Source organism: Pan paniscus, chromosome 6 (assembly GCF_029289425.2).
Source record: "Pan paniscus chromosome 6, NHGRI_mPanPan1-v2.0_pri, whole genome shotgun sequence".
NCBI lineage: Eukaryota > Metazoa > Chordata > Mammalia > Primates > Hominidae > Pan > Pan paniscus.
Window position 1 is genome coordinate 20,504,416 of NC_073255.2, and position 22,654 is coordinate 20,527,069.

At 36.1% G+C, this 22,654-nt stretch overlaps 1 protein-coding gene and 1 long non-coding RNA gene across 2 annotated transcripts in view; one reads left to right on the forward strand and one right to left on the reverse strand.

Moving 5' to 3' along the window:
- The window catches only part of LOC130541686 (uncharacterized), a 28,304-nt gene extending 14,699 nt beyond the window's left edge, over nucleotides 1-13,605 (forward strand). Inside the window, exons 2-4 of the long non-coding RNA XR_008955770.2 lie at nucleotides 7,619-7,764; nucleotides 9,081-9,265; nucleotides 10,532-13,605. This is a non-coding gene — a long non-coding RNA (uncharacterized LOC130541686). The remainder of the gene's footprint in view (nucleotides 1-7,618; nucleotides 7,765-9,080; nucleotides 9,266-10,531) is intronic.
- MEOX2 (mesenchyme homeobox 2) overlaps nucleotides 1-18,468 on the reverse strand; it is a 75,750-nt gene extending 57,282 nt beyond the window's left edge. The window contains exon 1 of the mRNA XM_003825008.5: nucleotides 17,510-18,468. Coding sequence (XP_003825056.1) covers nucleotides 17,510-18,020 — 511 coding nt within the window. The 5' untranslated portion in view covers nucleotides 18,021-18,468. The remainder of the gene's footprint in view (nucleotides 1-17,509) is intronic.
- Between the last annotated feature and the right edge of the window lie 4,186 nt (nucleotides 18,469-22,654).

The following is a 22,654-nucleotide window of genomic DNA, read 5'->3' on the forward strand; positions in this document are numbered from 1 at the left end:
ATAACGTTAAAAATGTGTATTAATCTACTGTTTATGTTATTGATAAGACTTGTGGGCAATAGTAGGCTAGTAGTAGTAGTTAAGTTTGCTTTTGTTTTTGTTTTTTTTCTTTTGAGACAGAGTTTTGCTCTGTCGCCCAGGCTGGAATGCAGTGGCGCGATCTGGGCTCACTGCAACATCCTCCTCCTGGGTTCAAGCGATTCTCCTGCGTCAGCTTCCTGAGTAGCTAGGATTACAGGCACCCACCACCACGCCCGGCTAATTTTGTATTTTTAGTAGAGATGGGGTTTCACCATGTTGGTCAGGCTCGTCTCGAACTCCCGATCTCAGATGATCCGCTCGCCTCGGCCCCCCAAAGTGCTGAGATTACAGACATGAGCCACCACACTTGGCCAGTAGTTAAGTTTTAGGAGACTTGAAAGTTATACATGGATTTGCAACTGCACATGGGGATCTGCACCCCTAACTTCCACATTATTCAAGGGTCAACTCTACTTTACTGCAGTTAATTAACATAAATTTAATTAGTGTCTCTAATAGGGATGCTATACATATGCAAACTATTTCTTCTAAGTGGTTTCTATTTAAAACATCATCTCTTACCTCTCCTTACTATGTCCACGGAAAAAACAATAGCACCTTTTCTTAATTTGCAAAACGTCAGATTTATTACTCTAAAGTAAAAAACAATTGGTATTAATAACACAGTTACCATATCCACACATTTACACACCAATGACACCAATATCGTACGAGTAAAGTTTCAATATAAAAGTAAACTCATAAATGTCACTCAATGAAAACTACTGAAAGGTTTTCTCTACACTTCTTCTATACTGCCAGTAAAACTTTACTACAAATTGTATTTGGTCTAGACTTATTTCTGTTCCAAAACCCCTTGTGAATAATGAGAGTTGCCTGGGCACTTATTTATATTTGGCTCAAGTGCTATAATATGTATATTTGTTTTTTGTGTTTCTAAGATATCCTGATTGCAATCATTAACACTTTTTCTACATTTTCATACTTTAACGCACACTCTCAACTCATAAATTCTAACGTGAATATGTCCAGTAATATCTTTGCCTAATTTGTAGCGTTAATACTACCTTTTCTACCACAAATCACTAGCAGGTTAATCCTCAATTAATTCCCAATTAATCTTTATTAAAAATGAATTCACTGGTGAATAGTCTTCCTGCTTCCCACATAGTCAAAACTCTGCAGTCGTGGCAGCTGAATTGTGTAATGTATGGCCACGGCCAAACAGGCCCAGATGTTTCACGGTATAGACAAGAGACTCCCTATACGTCACTCTTACTTGCATTTGCTCTTTTCTAATGCCAGGATGAATACTTTATTCTCATTTTCCTTCTAAAAAGTAAAAAACTTCTCTAGTAGCTTCTGTTTCTCAGCTACCTGACTTGCGATTCTGGAATTCAGACCACGGATTGCTAAAGACTACATCTATTGAGAAGCTTTAAAGGTTAATGATTCTAGGTCATTAGTTGCCACTGCCTGATTCGATTAAGTTTTCATACTTTCCCCCTGGAAAATCTAGTCTAGTTCCTGGCGTGTTCCCCATCCTTTCCCAGAAAAATGTCTCCTCCCCATTCCTCAAGAGGCCTGGAAGAATCTCCCTAGTTGACCTTACATTCTTGAATATGCTTTTATTGTTTGCTTTCCTGCTTCCAAAATTCTACTTTTTTTCTTACATTCACTTCCATTGTTATGTTGTGCTTTACCTCATTTTAATTGGGTATCTACAATTCAATGATTTCATATTTCTGATTTTGCTTTTATTTTGATAAGTCCCCATATCTTACACATGTGCATTATGTTTAATAATTATTTTAGGATGCACTTTGTCCTCTTCAAAACAATGAATGCATTTTATTTTCATAAATATTTGGTTGATAGATGCAAGAATTTATCCATGAAGGCATTTGGTAAAATACTACTCTTTACATTTCACCTTCAGATATGCTTCAACTTTTCATTGTAATTGGCTTCTTGTGGTATTTGAATCTCATAATCTCTTTGTCCATTGAGGTGGGAGAGGGATCCCATCCTTGATGCCTCCTTCAGTAGCTGAAGGGTAAGAAAGTTTGTCTCGTTGTTTAGAATGACTGTCCAGCTGGAGTTACTGACATATGAATATGTTCTATATTTGTGCTGCCCGATACATTCACTAGTAGCCACATATATCTATTGAGTACTTGGAATGTGCTTAGTGGAGCCAAACAATTGAGTTTTTAATTTTATTTAGTTAAAATTTAAATTTACATAGCAGCATGTGGCTTTACATACTATACTACATGACATAAAACAGTGTTAAAATAATTGATGCTGAGCATATATGTACAAATGGTCATTTCTAGCACATCTGTAATATTTGTTGAGCAACCCTGTCTGACATTGCTCTCCAGGTGCAGAAAAAGATCATATTTAGACTACGGGGTCCTTGACTCTCAGAACTTTTCAACTGAGAAACAAGACTATTCTAAACTGGTAATTCTCAACTTTGTCTGTACATTGCAGTCACCTGGAAGCTTTTTAAAAAATACTAATGTCGAGATAAAATAATCAGATATCTGAGATGTTTTCAAAATAATTGGGACACTATGAGGCAGTAGTGGGTTGGCACAAATAAATAAGATTTGCCATGTGTTGATAAACATTGAACATAATGGACACAGGGAAGTCCATTACACAATTCTCTCTATTTTTTAAATGCTGTAATTTTCCAATATAAAAATTTTTAAATGCCAGCTCCATTCTAGATGAACTTAATCATATTCTATGAGATATCAGTATTTCTTAAAAATGCCCATATCACGCCAATGTAACATCAGTGTTGAGAATTACTAGTCAGAAAAAAAAGTAATTTTATGATAAATTAAAGAAGCATGGAGAGTCTGGAAGTGATCTGTTCTTGTGAACTAAAGAAATTGCTCAAATGGAATCAGTATCAGAGTCATTGGTAACCAAAGTTATCAGATTTAACAGATTTTTTTAAACCTATCAAAATGTGATGCAATATGGATTGATTTTTACTTCCTTACAGAAATAAATGCTAACTCAATTGCACAAGTAGACTTATTGCACACTTCACTTTTATTAGACAGTTTACGTGACTAAGCCCAGAACCACAGCTGAAATGACTTTATTAGCATGCCCACCCCTCACTATCATTGCTCCTTCCTTACAAGCCAGGCCACAGTGTGGTTACTTATCAGTGTCTCATAACTACACAAACAAACAGCATTGAGGAATATGGTTAATCAGTCATACTCAAATCAGAGTGACATGACACAGGTATTATAGTTTAAATCAGTATCATTGTATCAAGGTCCTCATAAAGGAGATTTTTCATTGCTTTTTTAAAAATTGGTCAATTTGGGCTGGGCATGATGGCTCACACCTGTAATCCCAGTGCTTTGGGAGATCACGAAGTGCTTATCACTTGAGGTCAGGAGTTCAAGACCAGCCTGGCCAATATGGTCTCTAATAATTGTACATCTCTATTAATAATACTGATCTCTACTAATAATACAAAAATTAGCCAGGCATGCTCGTGCATGCCTGTGATCCCAGCTGCGTGGGTGGCTGAGAAGGAGAATCACTTGAACCCAGGAGGCTGGGGTTGCAATGAGCCAAGATCGTACCACTACACTCCAACCTGGGTGACAGAGCAAGACTCCGTTTAACACAAAACAAAACAAAACAAAACAAAACAAAAAAACAAAGTGATCAATTGAAAAATTTGAAATTAATCTATTTCTTATTTTCAAATCACCAACTATTTTCGCCATTATCCATTACTACAATGCAGATTGCTTGATATTCCTTATGTTTCTCAGTTGTCCAATGATTCCATGTTTTATTTAATGTTTTGTCTCTATTAGACTGGCATATTAAATACTATGTTTCTTGACTGTATGTAATGCTCAGAAGCTCAACAATGTATAGCATAACTGCACAGAATGTATATAGAATCTTATGTCTTACTTAAAAATAATGTAATGAGGCATTCTCACATGTTAGAAAATTAGGCTTGACAGTTTCCAAATTCTTAAAAATACAGACATCTTACCTTTGAAATTATAGATTGTTTCGCTGGTTTACGGTAAACTTTTAAAAATGCATATTTATTTTTGTCCTGATTAATCCAATAATAGCAAATATATCACATACAATCAAAGGTATTTCACTTTAGAAAGTATCCGTAAATATTGGGCAGGGCGCGGTGGCTCACACCCATAATCCCAACCCTTTGGGAGGCCAAGGTGGGCAGATCATGAGGTCAGGAGATCAAGACCATCCTGGCTAAAATGGTGAAACCCCATCTCTACTAAAAATACAAAAAATTAGCCGGGTATGGTGGCACGTGCCTGTAGTCCCAGCTACTTGGGAGGCTGAGGCAGGAGAATTGCTTTAACCCGGGTGGCAGAGGTTGCAGTGAGCCGAGATCGTGCCACCGCACTCCAGCCTGGGCAACAGAGCGAGATTCTGTCTTGAAAAAAAAAAAAAGAAAAAGAAAAAAGAAAGTATCCATAAATATCAATTAGACACAAACACAGACAATTAAACTTAACCTGGACAGTCATTCAACTCTCCTACAGATTTGAAATTTGCCCTATTCTAAAAGCCTGGAACCAAGACCTTCAAAACACCCCTAACAAGGAGAAATCATTCATTATAAGGGAAGCATTTCCTATGCCAGAAATAGGATTTACCAAGAACTGTGCACCTAAGCCTATGCTGGAAAACACACTAAAAGAAAAAGAAAACACTAATTTTTCCTTAGGGAGTGCATATTTCTGATCCAAGTAAAAAACTAGAGACATGTGAACTAGGCCACAAGGGGAAATGTAAGTGTAGTCTTCTGCACTTTATAGATATTATATGGCAAGGGAAAAGTAATGATTAGTGTAGGGAGGTAGTGATCTTAAAAGGTGTAACCATCCACATTTTAATGAAAATGATGCATATAGATTAGGAAAATATATTACAGGCTATGGGATAAAAATAAAAAATAAATCTGGCAGGCATCATAGAACTAAATACACACACTGAAGTGCATATAAAACAGTGAAATCTGAATAAGGGCTCCTTCTGTATTACTTCTTACAACTGAAGGTGAATTTACAATTACCTCAAAATAAAGATTTTTTTTAAGATGAGGAATAGACATAAACAAGTCTATCAAAAAAAAAAAAAAGGTTGGTCAAAACAAAAGCAAAACCAACATCAACAAAAACGGTCCTAGCTGGTCAATAAAGGTTGTACTGATTAAGATGAGAGATTGTAGACAGAAATCCATTAAAATATAGTCTAAATTCTTTTCTGAGGAGATTCGATAGTAAGGCATAACATGTCACTGGGGATTCTTGACTAACTAAGAGATGTGGAAAATCCTGTAGAAAACTTGAATGTAGCTAAACTATGAACATTTAGATATTCACATTAGAAAATATCAGAACATTGTCTTAAACTCTTAACATTAAGCATCATATTCCAAAGACTAAGTGAAAAGTTCACTTTGCCACAAAAGCAGTGCTCTAAATACACACACATACGCATATATGTGTATGTGTATATAGATAGATGACAGACAGATAGATATAATAATACATACATATCTATAGATAGATATAATATTAAACAAAATTTGGTTACACACAAAAGCCAGTACAAGTAATATCTAATAACATATTATTGATTGACATTAGCCGGTCCCTGTGTCATGTGTTTCAAAGCCAATAATTCAACATTTGTATTTTAAGTGTAGAATAATTTCAGGTTATCATAGAATTCCACCAACAGAAATGATACGGTCAAAATAATACTACATGTTGTATTATTCTGCAGCATTTAATTAGAGAAGAATGACAAGAGATAAAGATGCTCAGAGAATAATCACTTCGGGAGTCCTGGGGGAAAGAACTAAATTAAGTGCAAGAGACCTGAAAGTAGGCAAAGGGAAAAAATATAGAAGAATATGGAATAGAACGGAATTGAACCATGCTCTGGTAGGATGAAGCAATGGAACTCAGTCTTAAATATAAGTCTAATAGAAAAGAAGAAATCATCAACTGAGACTATAAATGTGAAAGCATTTTGGCAGTAAATTAAAATTAATTAGATAAATGTGTGTGTGTGTGTGTGTGTGTGTGCATGTTTGGAAATGGTGTTGTCTTTAGAAAACAAAAGGAAAAAAGTTATGGGATAATTAACTGTATTTTTGATATTTAATTCTGTGTTTTGAGAGTCTTGTAAGAACTAAGGATCTGAAATAGACAAGAACGGTCAATGTTAGACTGTTCCAGAGGTTACACAGTTCATTGTATTGGAGAGGAACAGATGGGTCTGGTGTTTACACATTGTGGGGAAGATGGGTGTGAACAGGAGAGGAGGAGAAACAAGGAAAGCATGCCTGGTTAGCATAAGAAAAATGACCAATCATTAATATTTTTCAGCATCTTCTGTGCAAAAAGACTATATTAAATTTTTTTAAATCAATGGTTTTCTAAAACTGGGGATAAAGTTAAGGACTTGAGATAAGGGAAGGTTTCCTGGTGTCTGCTTGTAGTAATGTTTTTTATTATTTTATCCAAACACAAAAAAAGGCAAATACAATATAGGTAATGCTCAACTTAACAAAATTTACTTGGATTAAATGTTAAATTTTTAAACAAAAAACAGATACTTCAATTCACAAATAACTGCCTAAAATATGATTCTGTTCACATAAATATCTACTATTTACAGCAAAGCCCATCTGCACATTGCCAGCTATTAAACTGTGTCAGATATATTCAGGTACTTTGGTAATTGGCCACAAGAGCTACATCATTAAAAAAAATTAAAAATTGAAGCTAAGAAAGTTGATCACTGTTTACATTCATAAAACAAAGCTGAAAAATGTCTGAGGTAATCATGAAATCAGATTCTGGGAGAGGTAATTTACACTCAAGCAAAGCACTTTGTCAAATTCCATTTTGTTCACTTAAAAGCAGTAGCCAACATTTTAAGTGATGCTGAAATTTATTTTTATTGGGAAGACTAAAAACTTAAGGCTTCAAAATATTTTATGAGATTTTCCTTTTAAGGGCACTAGGCTGAAGTCAGGATATGGAAGCTCAGCTGCCACTACTTGGCTGAATGGACAGACATTACTTAACTTCTCTGGGCACATTCCCTCATCTAGGAAATACATTCATTGAACTGGGTAGTGCCTTGAGGCTCTTCTAGTGTCTTGATTATTTTGATTCTAATCATCTGTTTAAATACTACAGGTTACAATTCATTAAGAAAACATTGACAAATCAAGCCTCCTCTAAAATCAAAGAGTCAACGCACTGGTTGATGCCGTTGGACCCTTCTTGTCCCTGCTGTGTATTATCGGACATTTAATATTTTGCTCTTCTTCCTGTACTCTTCTACCTACATCCTCCCAGTTCTTTCTTCTATTATCTAACAGAGAAACACTCTCTATTCCTTTAAACTTCTCTTGTTTTAGGGATCAAATTGCTATGGATCTGAAAACGCTTAAAAAGTTAACTCTGCATTTGTGATTTTAATATAACGCTTGATTCTATTATTTATTCAAAAGGCACTGTAGAAGTCTCGCATATATAATCATTTAAAATTTCGCTGAAGTCATGTCTGAATTCTGCACACTGCGTTGTGGATGTGGGAGAGGTGACTAAACTAAATAGAGTCAACGCAGTCAACCACCCAGGACTTGCAATTCCAGGGGTTTGCTGTTCTCTTTCATCTCTATCTAAGTGATATTTCTCAATAACGTATTAAATATGCAAATGTGAACAAACAAATAATTAAAATATTTTCTTTGTAAAAAGAAATTATATCACCAAAATAAAATCCTGTTCATGCATTTTGTGTGGGACATATATGTTTTCAGCTTTTAGTAATATTTGCACATTTGCCATTCCTAAGGGTCTGCAACTGGAACTGCTAAAAATAACAGAGCAACAATAAGAAAATTCTCTCTGCGATAAAGTTTCTAACATAGCAGGAACATGTCATTCCCACCCTCCTAGTTAACAACTAAAACAGAGACCCAAAATTTCATTGTCATATTTGAATTCCTCTTATTTAAGTTCTGTTTCCTCTTGACTAAATGCCCTGCCCCTCTGTACACTCTTTTTAAAAAGTTAAGTTCTGGCCGGGCGCGGTGGCTCACACTTGTAATCCCAGCACTTTGAGAGGCCGAGGTGGGCAGATCACTTGAGGTCGGTAGTTCGAGACCAGCCTGGCCAACATGGTGAAACCGCGTCTCTACTAAAAATATAAAAATTAGCTGGGCGTGATGGCGGGCGCCTGTAGTCCCAGCTACTCAGGAGGCTGAGGCAGGAGAATCACTTGAACCCAGACAGCAGAGGTTGCAGTGAGTCAAGATTGCGCCACTGCACTCCAGCCTGGGCAACAGAACAAAACTCGGTCTCAAAAAAAAAAAAAAGAGTCCTCATTTTATTCTTTATTTTGCTCAATATGCACTCTTCTTGAAAACAGCTTTTCAATGGAGAAGTAGCAGGAGACCCAAGAGAAGAGGAAGTTAGGAGAGGTCCAAGTAAAAGAGGCTGTGGAATGGAAATCTTAAGGGTGGGAAAGGCAACTTGAGCCTCTTACATAACTTGGCTAGAATTCACCTTACATTTCAGGGAAATTTCATGCCGTTTACAATTCTAAGGACAATGATTATTTTAAATCTTTAGTAATTACTTAGGCAAGTTACATTTCCTATAGCAGTATTTGTAATAAAATGCAAACAGGTAGCATAAAATAGATTATTTTCAGATGGTGCATATGCATTACATAATTGTACATTCATTGATAGATGATAAAAATAATAACTAACACTTTACTAAGCCAGACATTGTTCTAATTGCTTTGTGTATATTAACTCAATTTCCTTTTCAGAAACGATGGTAGAGAAAAGTTAAATCTGTGGCCAAGAGGTGACAATAGTGAGAGACACAGCGGGGGTTTAGCCCTAACTATTGTGTTCTCCCAGATATGCTCGCCTCATTTCTTCTTCGGTTGACTCTTAGGGTTGCATCCACCTAACCCCCCGGGGTTCTGGCTTCGGATAGTGTTTGGTCAATGGAAGCAACAAAAGAAGACTGGAGGACATGAAGACAGGTTACTGGATGATATTTGACATGAGCTGCAATCCTCCATCTGAGGTCCCAACTTTTCCAGAAGGCTTCTGTCCTGTTGCGCTCATTGGATTCTGGTAAGAGGTCCCTGCATTTGCCCTCTCAGGTTAGGGGTGCTAATATATTCCAACTGTGGACAGACCCTGGGGGATTCACCATTTCCTGTGGTTTCCCTACATTCTACTCACCATCAAATTGCCATCATCAAACTCTCTTCAATTATCCCTTTGAGTGTGACATCTATTTCCTTGTCTAATATGATAATTAAGAAATAGGATAAATCTTTTATGATTTACCAACTAATGGCTAAATATGCAAAAGTGTTGCCACTTACTTATACTTTCCTAAACATCTGGGTATTCTACAAAATAAATTATACAGCTCTACTTCCAGGAGCAAAGAATAGTTCTGGAGGAAAAATTATTTATAATTCCCTGAATTTTGAGTGTGGACATTCACAAGACGGTAATCTTAGAAACATGGGTGGCAGCAAGCCTCCAAATAGGGATGCCTAAACTCTGACTTTCCTGTCATTTTAATCTGTCTCAATCATTTTTACATCTACATTCTGTCTAGTTTAATGCATCCAGATCTGTTTATACTTCAAATAAGAAAAAGAAATTCCCATGTAAGCATAGCCTATAGGTGAGAAAATTTTAATTGTTACGGGCAGTACACATACTAAGACCTCATTTTATCTTTGAATAATATTAAATAAGACATCACTTGATTCCAACTTATGCAGTGAGTGCTAAAGCATTATTTATATGGTTCTTTAAATGTGAAAGTTACTTGCTAAATTGCTGTTGTTCTACAAAACCAAGCGAGTCCCCATTACGTTTCGGATAACACATATTTATTTTTCTAAATAGTTTCCTGTTTGTGTTACCTAACAACATAAATCAATGATTTGCAAAATTTGCTTTGCATTCATTGTTAATTTGATAAGAGTCATGCCCATTTAATTTTTTCAACTAATAAGAATACACCTCAGTTTAGTTTGCTAGTTTATGGGGGGGCTAAGAATAACCATCCAAATGTTTACTGTGCAGTCCAGACAGTGGACAAGCTACCTCAACAGACTCTGAATATATTTCACTACTGCATTTGCAAGTAACTATCACTTTGCAAAAATAAGTTTTCATTTGGGTGTCATTTCTGGCAAAAATTTAAGGCTATATTTTCAAAGAGTAAAATTCCAGGCCTTTAAAATTCTACTGGCATCTGCCAACCTAAGCTGGACCCTCCTCTAGGTTTTGTGGAGCCCGACAGATGATTTCACCTTAGTCATTTTCTTGCCCACAGTCACGTAAGATAACTGCGAATTGGTTTTTTTCTTGTAGCATTATGGGAATCTCTTGAAGTGTGTGAAGAATAATGAGCTAAAGAAAGAGGAAAAACAAAAGAAAACAAAAACTGCAGGGACTTGGCAGGTTTGACTTTTGTAACTATCATTGATTGCCAGCTTAAGCCTGCTGGACTCTTCACAAAACTATATATGCTTCAAGCTTAATATTTAATTTTGTAATTGGAACATTTATAATCATATTATGCATTTAATAAGGATGCTCTAATTCAGATTTACTATTATCAGGAAATTAAATTTGGAGTTATAGTAATGCATGCATATATATGTGTGGGTGTGGGTGTGCATATACCTATATATGTATATACATACATAAAGTAAATGCCTTCTTTTAACGTGTGTTTTAAGTATAGCTTCCATGTCCTAGTTAATTCAGCACCCTCCCTTTTATCCTTTCCTTGCCATTGTCCTCTCTACTAGACTACAGTAAAAGCAAAAAACTATGAAAGTAAGCGGCTTATAATCATAATGTTAATCAATGTAGCCTATGCAAGCTTTAAGAAACATACGTCTAACATCTTAGAAAGAAAGCTTATGAACACAAACAGCAGAATACTTAAATACATTTGAAACATTCACATTGAATTGATTCTACAAAATTTTGAAGAGCAACAGCTTTTGAATGTAAAGCTATAATCAATACCCTAAAGTTTTTACCACTGAGTTATTACCTAGTAAAAATATGTTATATTTGCAATAAAAGTACACATTGTAAGGACATAAGAATTGTCATCAAGGTACACAAACATTTTAGAATTATTAAACATTTAAGTAAATGGAAATTTTAAAAATAAAATAGCAATATTATCATACAAGTTAATGATCCAGTTTATTAATTTCTAATTCTATTGATAAAACAAGGGATTATTTTTGAAAGGGTTTTTCTTTCACACAAACCCTTTCCAAAAATGTATAGATACAGTACAGATTCTACCTGATCATTCTTGTGTATATGCTGATGTAAGAAACCAAAAACATGTAAATTATTTTCATAACACTGTGAAAACCAATATTTAAAAATACAGTGCACAATTAGTAGTGAGTAACATATATAAATTTAGAAATATTATATTTCTGTAGATAATGTAACATTATAAATGAAAGCTTCAGGAATAATGAGCTACTTATTATTCCGGAAATTATATATCAAAAATTTCAAATATAGAGGAAAATTAATAACCCACTCATGACCCATGAAAATTAATAACCCATTCGATCATACACTTACCATGTAACTTTCTGTTAATTTGGTAATAAATAATGTCAAGAGATTTTAAATGAAAATACTTATTCTGAAACATAAAAACAACATCTGAGATGAACATAAATGGATCAATAGATACATTATTGATTATTTTGTATCATAAAATACTATCTAGTACAACATTCTTTAAAAAATTCAATATTTTTATAATGTAAGTAAAACGGGAAGAACTGTTAGAGAAATGGGCATCAGATTTAGATTAATTCTGCCTCAAACGCAAATTGAAGGCTGAGCCCTGTATGATCTTGACCATTCTAAGTTTTACTTCATTAAAACACATAAAATATTCTGCGAGGTTTTCTCCAATGGGATTTTGAATCTCACTGATGACTATGATTTAGGAGTAATGTAGAGAGTTTTGCAACTAACTTTACTTTATACCGTTACTCCTTTTCTACTTGGGGGTTCAGTTCAACACGCTAATAAAAGAAATAGTCATAAGAGCATCATAAGGAAAGTAGGAGAAATGTTAATGCCTCATTATATTTACAATCTTTACAAAACATGTATGTCAGTAAACCATATTAACATCTAAAGCACATGATATGTAGAAACAAATTGTGACTACAAAATGTGTCTTGTTTCTTAAATATGCTAAATAGGAAATAAATCACATCTACTTCAATTTTTAATCTGTGGACTTTGGCCTTAGTTTGTGTTTTATTTTATTTTTTTGCTTTTGATTTTAACCACTGAAATCATTTACCAATACTATAAGCCAGGAAATACAATGTAACTGGCCAGTTGAAAATTAAGCCTTCTCATTTTATTATTACAATCAAGGGGGGAAATGCTTATATATCTTCCTGCACAAAATGTTTCATTTATCAAAAAAAAAAGTGAGAAAAATAAAGAAAATTTGGGTGAGATAAATAATCCACAACTATTAATTCAACAGATATTATTTAAGAAATTCCTACCTGTAATTTATTTTTTAATATTTCTGCATCCTTAGTATTTATCGCTCAAAGACATTTGCAGCCCTCATAGCAGTGCTTGGAAAAGAGATTTGCTCTGAAAATTTAGAAATAAATTCCTGAAGTGAATACAGTTCAAAACTAAAATATATTGCTGTATTATATTGGTTTTTCTCATTTGAAATTAAAATCTAAAAAACCTTCACATTAGGTTTTGTGTGTCAAGCTGCCATTATAAAAACACTAAATGAATAAAATTTCGCAAGCAAGGCAGCATTATCAGGCTAAGTACATGTAGTGGGCTTATATATGGTGATGTTTTACGTAATTCAGCTATTAATTCATCTATAGATTTACATTCCTTAAGTGCAAAAAAAAGTAATTATTTCATTACATACGGAATTCGCCTCCCAAATTTCCCAGAATCTAAGAGAAAGGATTGATATTTTCTGATATTTCATTTTTGCTTAAAATTAAGTTCTTAGGATGTTTAGATTTTATTACAAATATTACAACTTAATTCCAGAGTTATAATGAACGGTCTATGTTTTGAAACACAGAGGGAAAATGGGGTAATGACTGAAGTGCTGTTTTTTCAGTTTATTAGTAAAAATCAGCTTATAAGATGTCATTGTAATGGTTTCTATTGATAATTACCATAAACAAAGATTAAAACTTTAAATACTAAGTTCTGGATTTCTAAGCCCAGTGAAAGTTTGTGCAATACCATGCCTTGCATTTATGATTTTTCTTTTAAAATGAACTATAAATGAAGAAATTTACACAGAATTGGAAACTATTCCTACTTTTATTTGCATTCTTCCTTCCATTCATTGCTAATGTTCAACAATAAAGCATTTTAATTCTAAAGGAATTGTTGCTTTTAACTTGAGTGTGATTATTTTGGATCACGTTTTAGAGCCCTCATGAAGGTCAATGATACTTAGAATTTTTTATGTCAGATTACCATTTTTAAATGTTCACACCTAAAATTAGTCTACCAGTCCAAGATAAAGAATGAAAGTTTTTTTTTGTACTCCATTTGATTTGTTCAATACTTCACTCTAATCTTCAAGATCCAGTATATTATTTTTTAAATTCTAAAGCAAATGCTGAAAAGCCACAATCCAGTAACACAGAAATGAATAATAACACTAATTTATTCCTTTCAGAAAACACAATGATTGAAATATCTTGGAAATATTACAATATAATACTGAATGAGGTTGATAAGGTATTACTCTGAGTTTAACTTCCAACTTATTAAATGTAATATTTGCTAGTCATTCTGCATAGTCAAGCATATAGACAGACATAATTTGACAGCAAAGGTTTTATGACATAGTAGCTATAAATAAAATATTTGTAATTTTACAAGAATCTAATATGATTCAAAACCTAGTAAAGTCTACCTCCCCAATCGCTCTTTTCTTTTTTGATGTAATTTCTATTTTTTATAAAATATGTATCATAAATTTGAATAGAAAATATCTAGATATGTACACTGTATAATCTATGCACAAAAGCTAAAGTTCGATCAATGAATTAATTTTAGTTATTTTAACTAAAAGTGGGCAGTTTATTCCTACTACTAGATTGCTCAAAGAGCAATCAAATGTAATTGAAGCCAAGCAATTCACACTATTTATAGACATTTTTCAGAATCACCTGCTTTGTAGTGATTTTTTTCAGCAGTTGTAAAGTTTTGATTTTTAAGAGTCCCTTTGAAGACGTGGCAGATGTTGGCTTTGCTAATAATGCTGGAAAGCATAGCAGGTTCAAAGTTACAAAAATGTTTAACACATATAAAATATAATGGTGTGTTTTTCTATTAAATTTGGTTATTTTCAATTGTCAATAAACTTACATAAAGGAAGCCTAAAGTCCATAAATATTTGCTTCCAAAACATGAAGCTGCTAGAGTTTGCATATGTGTGTGTCCATGTGCATTTGTGGAGGGAAAATGCATAAAATATATGCTAGAGAAGCTTACGTATTATAGTTTTAAATCGTTACTATGAATAAAATTGTAAGGTTTATAAATATTTAAGCTGTTTTTCAATACTTTCTGGTGCTTAAAATTCTATTAGAATTTAACACGGTAATTGGAATTAGCACATACACATACAGTCTAGGTATTAGATGCAGGGATACAGAATTTTGGTCCTGACTTTACCCTGGATTTATGTACTGAATTTTCTCTCAACCATAAATGCAAAGTAATTATAAACTACTTAACAAAATACAAGTGGTCTCACTGTATAGGATGACATTTTTATCTAATACAATTTTAAATTTCAGGAGTTCCGAAATCACTTCAATTTTATATTTTAGAAATATTGAAATACTAAAATGTGCTATAAGCAATGAGAGATATAGGTATTAATAGCATACCAGGATCATAATCATTTTCAATATTGCTTTAGTTTGTGCTAGATCAAGATGTCTATGAAATAAAATATCTTTGAAGATAATTTATGGAACACCTAATGCAATTGTTACACGAGAAAGATATCTTTAATTTAAATCTATCTCAATATCTGACAAATATATCTTCAGCTGAAATTGGGAAATAAAATTTCATTTTCAATAAGTGTACATAGATTTAAACAGAAATTATTGTGATTTTCCTTTTAGTCAATATTTCTTCAAAATATCAAAGGAAAGAAAAGCTCATTCTAAATCCCCAGTATTTTTATCCTTGGTGATGACTAATTGTATTTTCCACTGAAGTTTTAATCTGTTAATAATTTATGTAGCTGACCCAAACACTTATATTTGCTTGTTTTTCCAGTACCCTCATTATCAGCTTCAACATGTAGAAATGAACTTAATTTTGTTAAACGCTTATTTCCCACTAAGTTGGGGGGGAGAGATAAGTAAGTTTTGTTAAATTATTCCATTTTTTAAAAAAATTATTAAAATAAATTAAGGGAATCAGTTATTGAATTCCATTTTCTCAGTTTTCCCCAAACAAAATAACATGTGCTTGTATGAAAATTGTTTGCCCTGAGAAACTTAAGGGCAATGGCTCAGTTCAGGAAGCATGAAGAACAATCTATCATGTAGGTTTCTCATTGCAGAAAATAAAATGAACCGTAAGAGCTTATGGGAATTGCAAGAGTACGCTCATCAACCCGAACTGGGATCTGCTTCCAAAGTTACGCTGATATCAAATGTTCAGTTTATGAAATTGTCACTGCATTCTAAAATCGACTGTTTTTCTAATAAAAATTGAAACCTTCTTGCTATGATTAACCTTTCAACTCACTATCTAAAGAGAGTTTCACTTATAGTTAGGAAAATACATTAAATATCAGTGACACTACTGGTAATTTTCTTATAAAAACTAATTTGTGATGGAACATTAAAAGTTCACCCCCTGACCTTGGAAAATAAAAGTTAGCTTTTGAGACCATGACAGAAGAATCCATCCTATAGTAACGCTGAAGAACAATTGATATTGCTGTGAAGGGTGAAGGAATATTAAATATGCGGCCAATCATTTTCATTTATGTGGCATCTTACCTAAAGCTTTACACACGATAAACATTTTTCCAATCCTTCAAACCAACATATGGGATTACCTTCTAGGACTATTATTAACCCAATTCCACAGAGCAAGAAAAATATGCAAATATTATATTAAACAAATGACACCTTCCAAAAATATGTAATCCAGGTTGCACTATACCCACGAAAGAAAACTCACAAGTCTCTTAATTTTAAAGTATCCTTTAACAATTTTATAAAAATACAGGTAGGTAAGAGCTTTGAAAACTTGTCTGGAAAACTTTGAGTTTCTCTGGATTGCTACAATTTATTCGGCACGTTGTGCCTTCAAGCACCAGAGGTCAGGAAGGTTCCCCTTTTGCATGGCTGCTCAAATTATCCCCACTGAAATCAGCGCCTCCTGCGCGCACCCTTGCATACCCCTTTAGACACGTATCTAACTAACACTACCCGAGTTGCTGTTGCTTCGCGGTATTTGTCTCTACTAATACCCACTTGGTAGAGGGATTTATTTTCCACTTTTGAAACTTAGGTTGTGTAATTAGCTTACACCACATGGACATGTACTATTAAGGTTCGTCTTTCTTCCAGTGTGAGCATCTATTTATTTACAATTCTCTGACACATTCCTTAAAATCTGAATTCCTAGATAATGTCTTCTTCCCCAATAAAGGGAAAATTTTACCATTTGAAATAGGGTGCTATTTAAAGAACGCTGAAATAAGAATGTTAAAAAAAAACCTGAAACTTTTTTTTCTCATGCGCTCTGCCAAGTTCCATTGCAAGTTCCAAACATTGTGCAATAATTTGGAAATCCAGTTAACGATGGGAAAAATCGAGCCACTCAGAGTCGGGAACTTGCAAGAGAAAAGTCAAGAAGCGGCACCCGCACGCACGCCTGCCCAACGGACGCTGCATCCCTGGGCGCACGCCCCTCCCTCCCCAGCGCTGGGATGGAAGGTCACGCTTCACAATCGATTTCACAGCCACTTGTCCTTTTTTATCAACCTTCTGGTAAACTAGTTTAGGACTTTGGAGAGCTTAAAGCTGCTGGCTGTATATGCATTGGTCTCGAATAAACACGTGTCCCCAAATATCAGGACCAAAGCTTCACCGCCGAATTTGGCCGCAGGAAGCCACAGAGGGCAACACATTCCCATCTTCCCCGCTGCCACCCTCCAGTGCGAGAATCTCCCCTAGTATCTCTCCGCCCCCTTTCCAGGCCGGCGCTTACTCTCGAGGGTGCCTGGCGCGCCCTTACCTGAGCTGTCGCTTTTCCTCTTCCCACCGCTTCGCTTCTCCGCCTCCGCAGGTGACAGTGCCTGGCGGCCGTAGTCCCCCGGCGCGCACGCGGCCCCAGTCGGGGTGCTGGAGCCCAAGCTGGAAGAGTTGGAGCACAGGACGGGCGGGCTGCTCCCCAACTCTGGGGGCCCTCCAGAGTCGGGCTGGAGGCAGAGGCTGTGCCGAGCCGCACTCGGTGGGGAAGACATCTGCGGGAGGTGCCAGTTGGTTTGCAGAGCCTGGTGCTGCTGCTGATGGTGGTGATGGTGGTGGTGGTGGTGGTGGTGGTGCCCCCTGTGATGCTGGCTGGCAAACATGCCCTCTTCGTTGGGGTATCCCGCGATTATGCAAGATGAGGAAGAAGTAGAGAGCTCGGGGTAAGACATATGGTCAGATCTTCCATGGAGGGCGAGAGAGGATTGGGAGAACGGGTGCAAGCCTTGCGCCGTGGCGTGAGGGCTGCGCAGGCAGCCAAAGAGCGGGTGTTCCATAGCATGCAAGTTTCGGGTTCCAGGCAGAAGACTTCACGACGGTTCCAAAGGCCACCACCCTCTGTCACTTTTCACTGGAAACCGTGTGATTTTTTTTTACCCTCCCAAAGCAATAGCGGTGCACTTCTGCAGAGCTCGGATAATCCCGGTCCTGAGCCCCAGCGGCCAGTCTCCTTTACATATGAACAGTCGGACCTGGAAGAGCTTCCCTGAGCTACTCAGATGTCAAGAGTGGGAGAGGTTGAAGCCAAAAGAAGGTGGTCCCAGAGAACTGCTTTCAGGGGGAAATGGCTCTGAGAAGTTATAAATAGAGTGTAACGTGAGCTGGGGGCTGGCTTAGGAGCCCAGAGTTGACCACATGCAAACTCCCTCCAAAACTCCCGCTCAGCCTGCGCCACGCGCTCCCAGTTCCACTTCCTATCTCCTGCTGGACGGACGTAGAGCGTCCACGCCCGCCCAGCACTGCCGGCTGCCAGGACTACAAGCGGCACGCCAACGTCTAAGTCCCGCCCGGGAGGGCAGCAGCTCTACCCTCCAGACTCTGGAGGCCTGGGCGCGGCGCACACCACCCCCAACCCAGCACCCTGATTCCTACCTACTCACTTTCCTCTCGGGGAAACGTGACTTGTCAGTGTCATTTGGGAACTGTCACCTGCAGAAAAGCTAGGGATACGCCTAGCCTTTCAGGAATACGAAAGAAGTAATAGGGTTAAAGGAAAAGACCAGAGCTTGTTTGGCGCACCCTCGAAGTTTTTCAAACTTTGCATCTTCCCATGCCCTGGGCGCCGCAGCGCGCCTAGGTTTTCGCAGCTGGTTTCTGTGGGTGGGTTGTTAATAGGCTGGGACGCCAGATCTGAGGTTGCGGGGATGAGCACCATGGCCTGGAAAAGGCGGTTCTCAGTGCAGAAAGAAGACGGACCTGGTTGGGTGGGTGGGAGGAAGGCGTGAGTCTGAAAGGGTTGCAGATGCCTGCTCCCTGGCATCCTCACGTGCGATGCCAGGTGGAGGCTCCCTTCCCCCTCTTTCCCGGTCCCGCTCAATTTCCTAGCCACTTGTCCACCAAGAAGAACTTTTCCTGGGTCAAGAATATTTCCAAGCGATTGTGTCCCGGTCACATGAGATGTGTAGATTGCACGCGCATTTCTAGCCTTTCCCCTCAGGAGCTAGCCCAGGTCTCCTCCGTTTCCTCCAAAAATCCACTCTCTTCTGCTCAAAAATAAATCCGCTAATGCATCCCTTACCACCAGGGTTCCATTTACTGAGAATTCTTACATTTCGATCGCTCCCAAAATTCACTAAGCGTGGGCACTTGGTTACAATTTTGCATCCCTGAAAATAAAATAGAAAACTTGCCTCTAGTAAGCATGCGAGAGCGAGGGCAGGGCTTTGAAACTGCCACTTGCTTAGCGGGCTACAGGGTCCGCTGGGGGCAGAGTCGTTTACACACAAGTGAGTGGCGCTGTAATGAGCAGGAGGAACAGTCATGTCCCATCTGGGACCTGTCGCATCAGGAGAATATCTGTAGTCACCTATTCCGCCCGGGGCCCCAAATGCGCCACCAGCAGTGTCGCCCCGTTTTTTCATTGTCTCAGGTGTCCAGAGGATGATGACCAGGTCTTTGAAGTTGTTAGTGGGATTAATGGGTACAGCAAACTGGGCTAGACATCTGGTTTGAATTAGGAAAAAGTATTGATTAATCTTTGAGAGGTGTCCCCGAAGCAGAACCTTTCCCCTCCTCTTCCAGTCCCCTTGCTTAAGCCTCACTATCTTCTTTTCTTTTAAGTCACACTGCAGAATAGTGGCTTCGCAATAACATCCGTGTGAAAGATCGAATTGTTTTCTATTGCTTAGAGGTGGGGTGGAGTGGGGGTTGATCAGGAATTCTGAGATTTGTAAGCGCTGCTTTCTTTAACGGAAATTGAGCTCTATTTTGAGGGAAATTAGTTTTGCAGACTTCGTTTAAAAAAAAAAACTAAAACTTTTGTTCACCAGCTGCTCAGCTTTTCAGTCTGGGTCTGAGCTGAAACCTGCTGCAAGTCTGACGGTAAGACTTTCTTTGCCGATATTTTGGGAATCTAATATTGTTTTAGACTTCGAAAAGGGGTGTTGTTCAGGTTGCACGTTTCTAGGGGCTTTAAGCACTCGCAGGATGGCGTCCAGGACTTAGATCTTAACAATATTTCTTCCTGCCACTCCCCACGCCCTTGGCTCTTTAAGAATAAAAAGAGGTGGGGGAGTTATAGTGCTCCAATATCGTCGGAATATTTTTTTGTATTTTCATTGTGTTTATGGTTTCAATATGTGCTCTGATATTAAAAGTTAAAGTACAAAGAGCAACACTAAACTTCCCCAACTCCTGTAGCTTCTCTGTGGATTCTGGGTGAAAGCATTAAAGGCTTTATTTAAAGTGAGATTTAGGCAACCACCTCAATAAACCTAACCAGAAATATTTACATAATATAATGCTGTCAACTAAAAGCATTGTGGAAAATGTCAGACAAGACAGACTAAAATTACACATGATCTGCAGACATCAGTACAAAACATCCACAGCGGTCCTTTTGGTTTGCATTACATTGGTTTAGAGGAAGCTAAGCAATTACTAAATGAATGGATTTGAATTTAACCAGTGTGTTGCAGGTAACCAGCAACAAGCACACACAAACCTTTCATCTCCCGAGGCTGCCACTTCTTCTTAAACCTGCCCAGTGACTGTGCTGGATTTTTTCTCACTCACTGTGTCAGATGTTAACAACCTGTCCAGAAGTTTCTCTACAACCTGCCCCAGTCAGTCAGCCTCTAGAACTGTGGGGCCAGAAACCTGGGAAGAAAAATTTAGGAAAGGTTAGAAAAGGAGGAAGTCATTCCAAAGGCATGCAATGAAAACAAAGCTAGCAAGAAAGGTCTTTTTAATTGAAGACACAGAACATTTCACATCAGCAAAAATTATGATGTCCAGTTTTCTTATAGAAAACAGAATATAAGGAAAATATTTGGAAGGAAAAAAATGAAGGACTAAAAAGGAGGTCTTGGTGAATTCCAGAATTAAATATAAGTTTAATTTTCTCTGGATTTCTAAATATGTATTCATCATTACATAAAGATTTTTAAATTTTATTAGATTATTTGGAATAAGATAGAATATTGAATTTTATGCTCTAGGTTATAGAGAAATTTTTAAAATGTAGTAACAACGGGAAAAAAATCCCTAGCATTTCCTATAATAGCTACTTCAGTGTTCACATCCATAAAATCCAATATTGAAAAGATGCCTTTTTACCTAATGATATCAAGAAGAATGGTAAAAATTATAAAAATGTATTATAAAATTTCTATATAACAATCATTTAAAACTATGTATGATATAGTATGTATCCTACATTTGTAATATACTTGAGTTTTCCTGAAGAAAAGTTATATTAATGCCAACATTTCATGTAAGGTTTCAATATCAAGTAACGCATTATAAAGAGGTTGATTATGTGAAAAGGTAAGCTACTTAGCTCTTGAAGCGTCCACAATTATAATTATTTTAAATGTAGGCTAGGTTCTTTAAACTTGATAAGTGTGTATATCTATTGTTTCCTCGGCTTAAATAAAATGACATTCAAGAGTAAAGGCAGAGATTTCTTTTTATTAGGACTATTTTATTTTAAGGGGAATAGAGCTCATATTAGGCAATACAACAAAATTGTATTTAAATTTTACTTTAAGATTCACGACGATTCTTTTAAAAGTTGCCATTCTTCTGCACACGTGTGACATGAGTTGTCATGGAACTTCAAATATTTAAAATTAAATAGGAAACTCTACTTTGAATTTTACCTAATAGATAAATTTTCCTTGGTAACATATACTCATAATATATGAACTAAAGGGTGGATAATTAAATTAATGTTGTAATTTGTTTCTGAAAACTTTATTGGGTATAGAAATATTATTTCTGCTATATTTTGCCAAAAAGTAGCAGTTATGTCCTTCAGTTGGTTCTTCTGAAATAAAGAATTTTGAAAATGTATCCAAATATGCTAAATACCCAATGGTAATTTATGTGATTTATGATGTACATTATTTTATAAAACTAAGGAACTGATTTTCCCCAGGAACTATGCATTATAAAGTTTATGGAACAATTTTGCTATGGCTAATGCATGTTATTTAGTGATTCTGTATACTTTTACACATTTTTTAAATGTTATTATTTTTATATAACATTAATTGGTACATTCACAATAAAAATTGTTACATTCATTTTACATGTACCAAAAGAAATGAATACTTAAAACCTTACTTCTAAACTGTAAAACAATCCAACGTACTTTGTTTTTCTAGTTTCTAGGTCTTCCTGCATTTAAATTTATTTCTTTCAGGAATTAGTGTTTTTCTTCCATTCAATTCCGGTATAGTATAATCAATGAAATTGTTCTAAACACTAAATATAACTCTGCCTAAAGCAATAAGACAGGAAACAAAATATATCAAAATTAGATCTATTTAATGGATGATCTTTAGAAAGCCAGCATGCAAGATAGATTATGACTAATAAAATTAAATCTAAAAGATTCAATTAAAAATTCAAAATATATGCATTCTTTCATAATATGTATTCACACTTAACAAAATTCTAATGATCT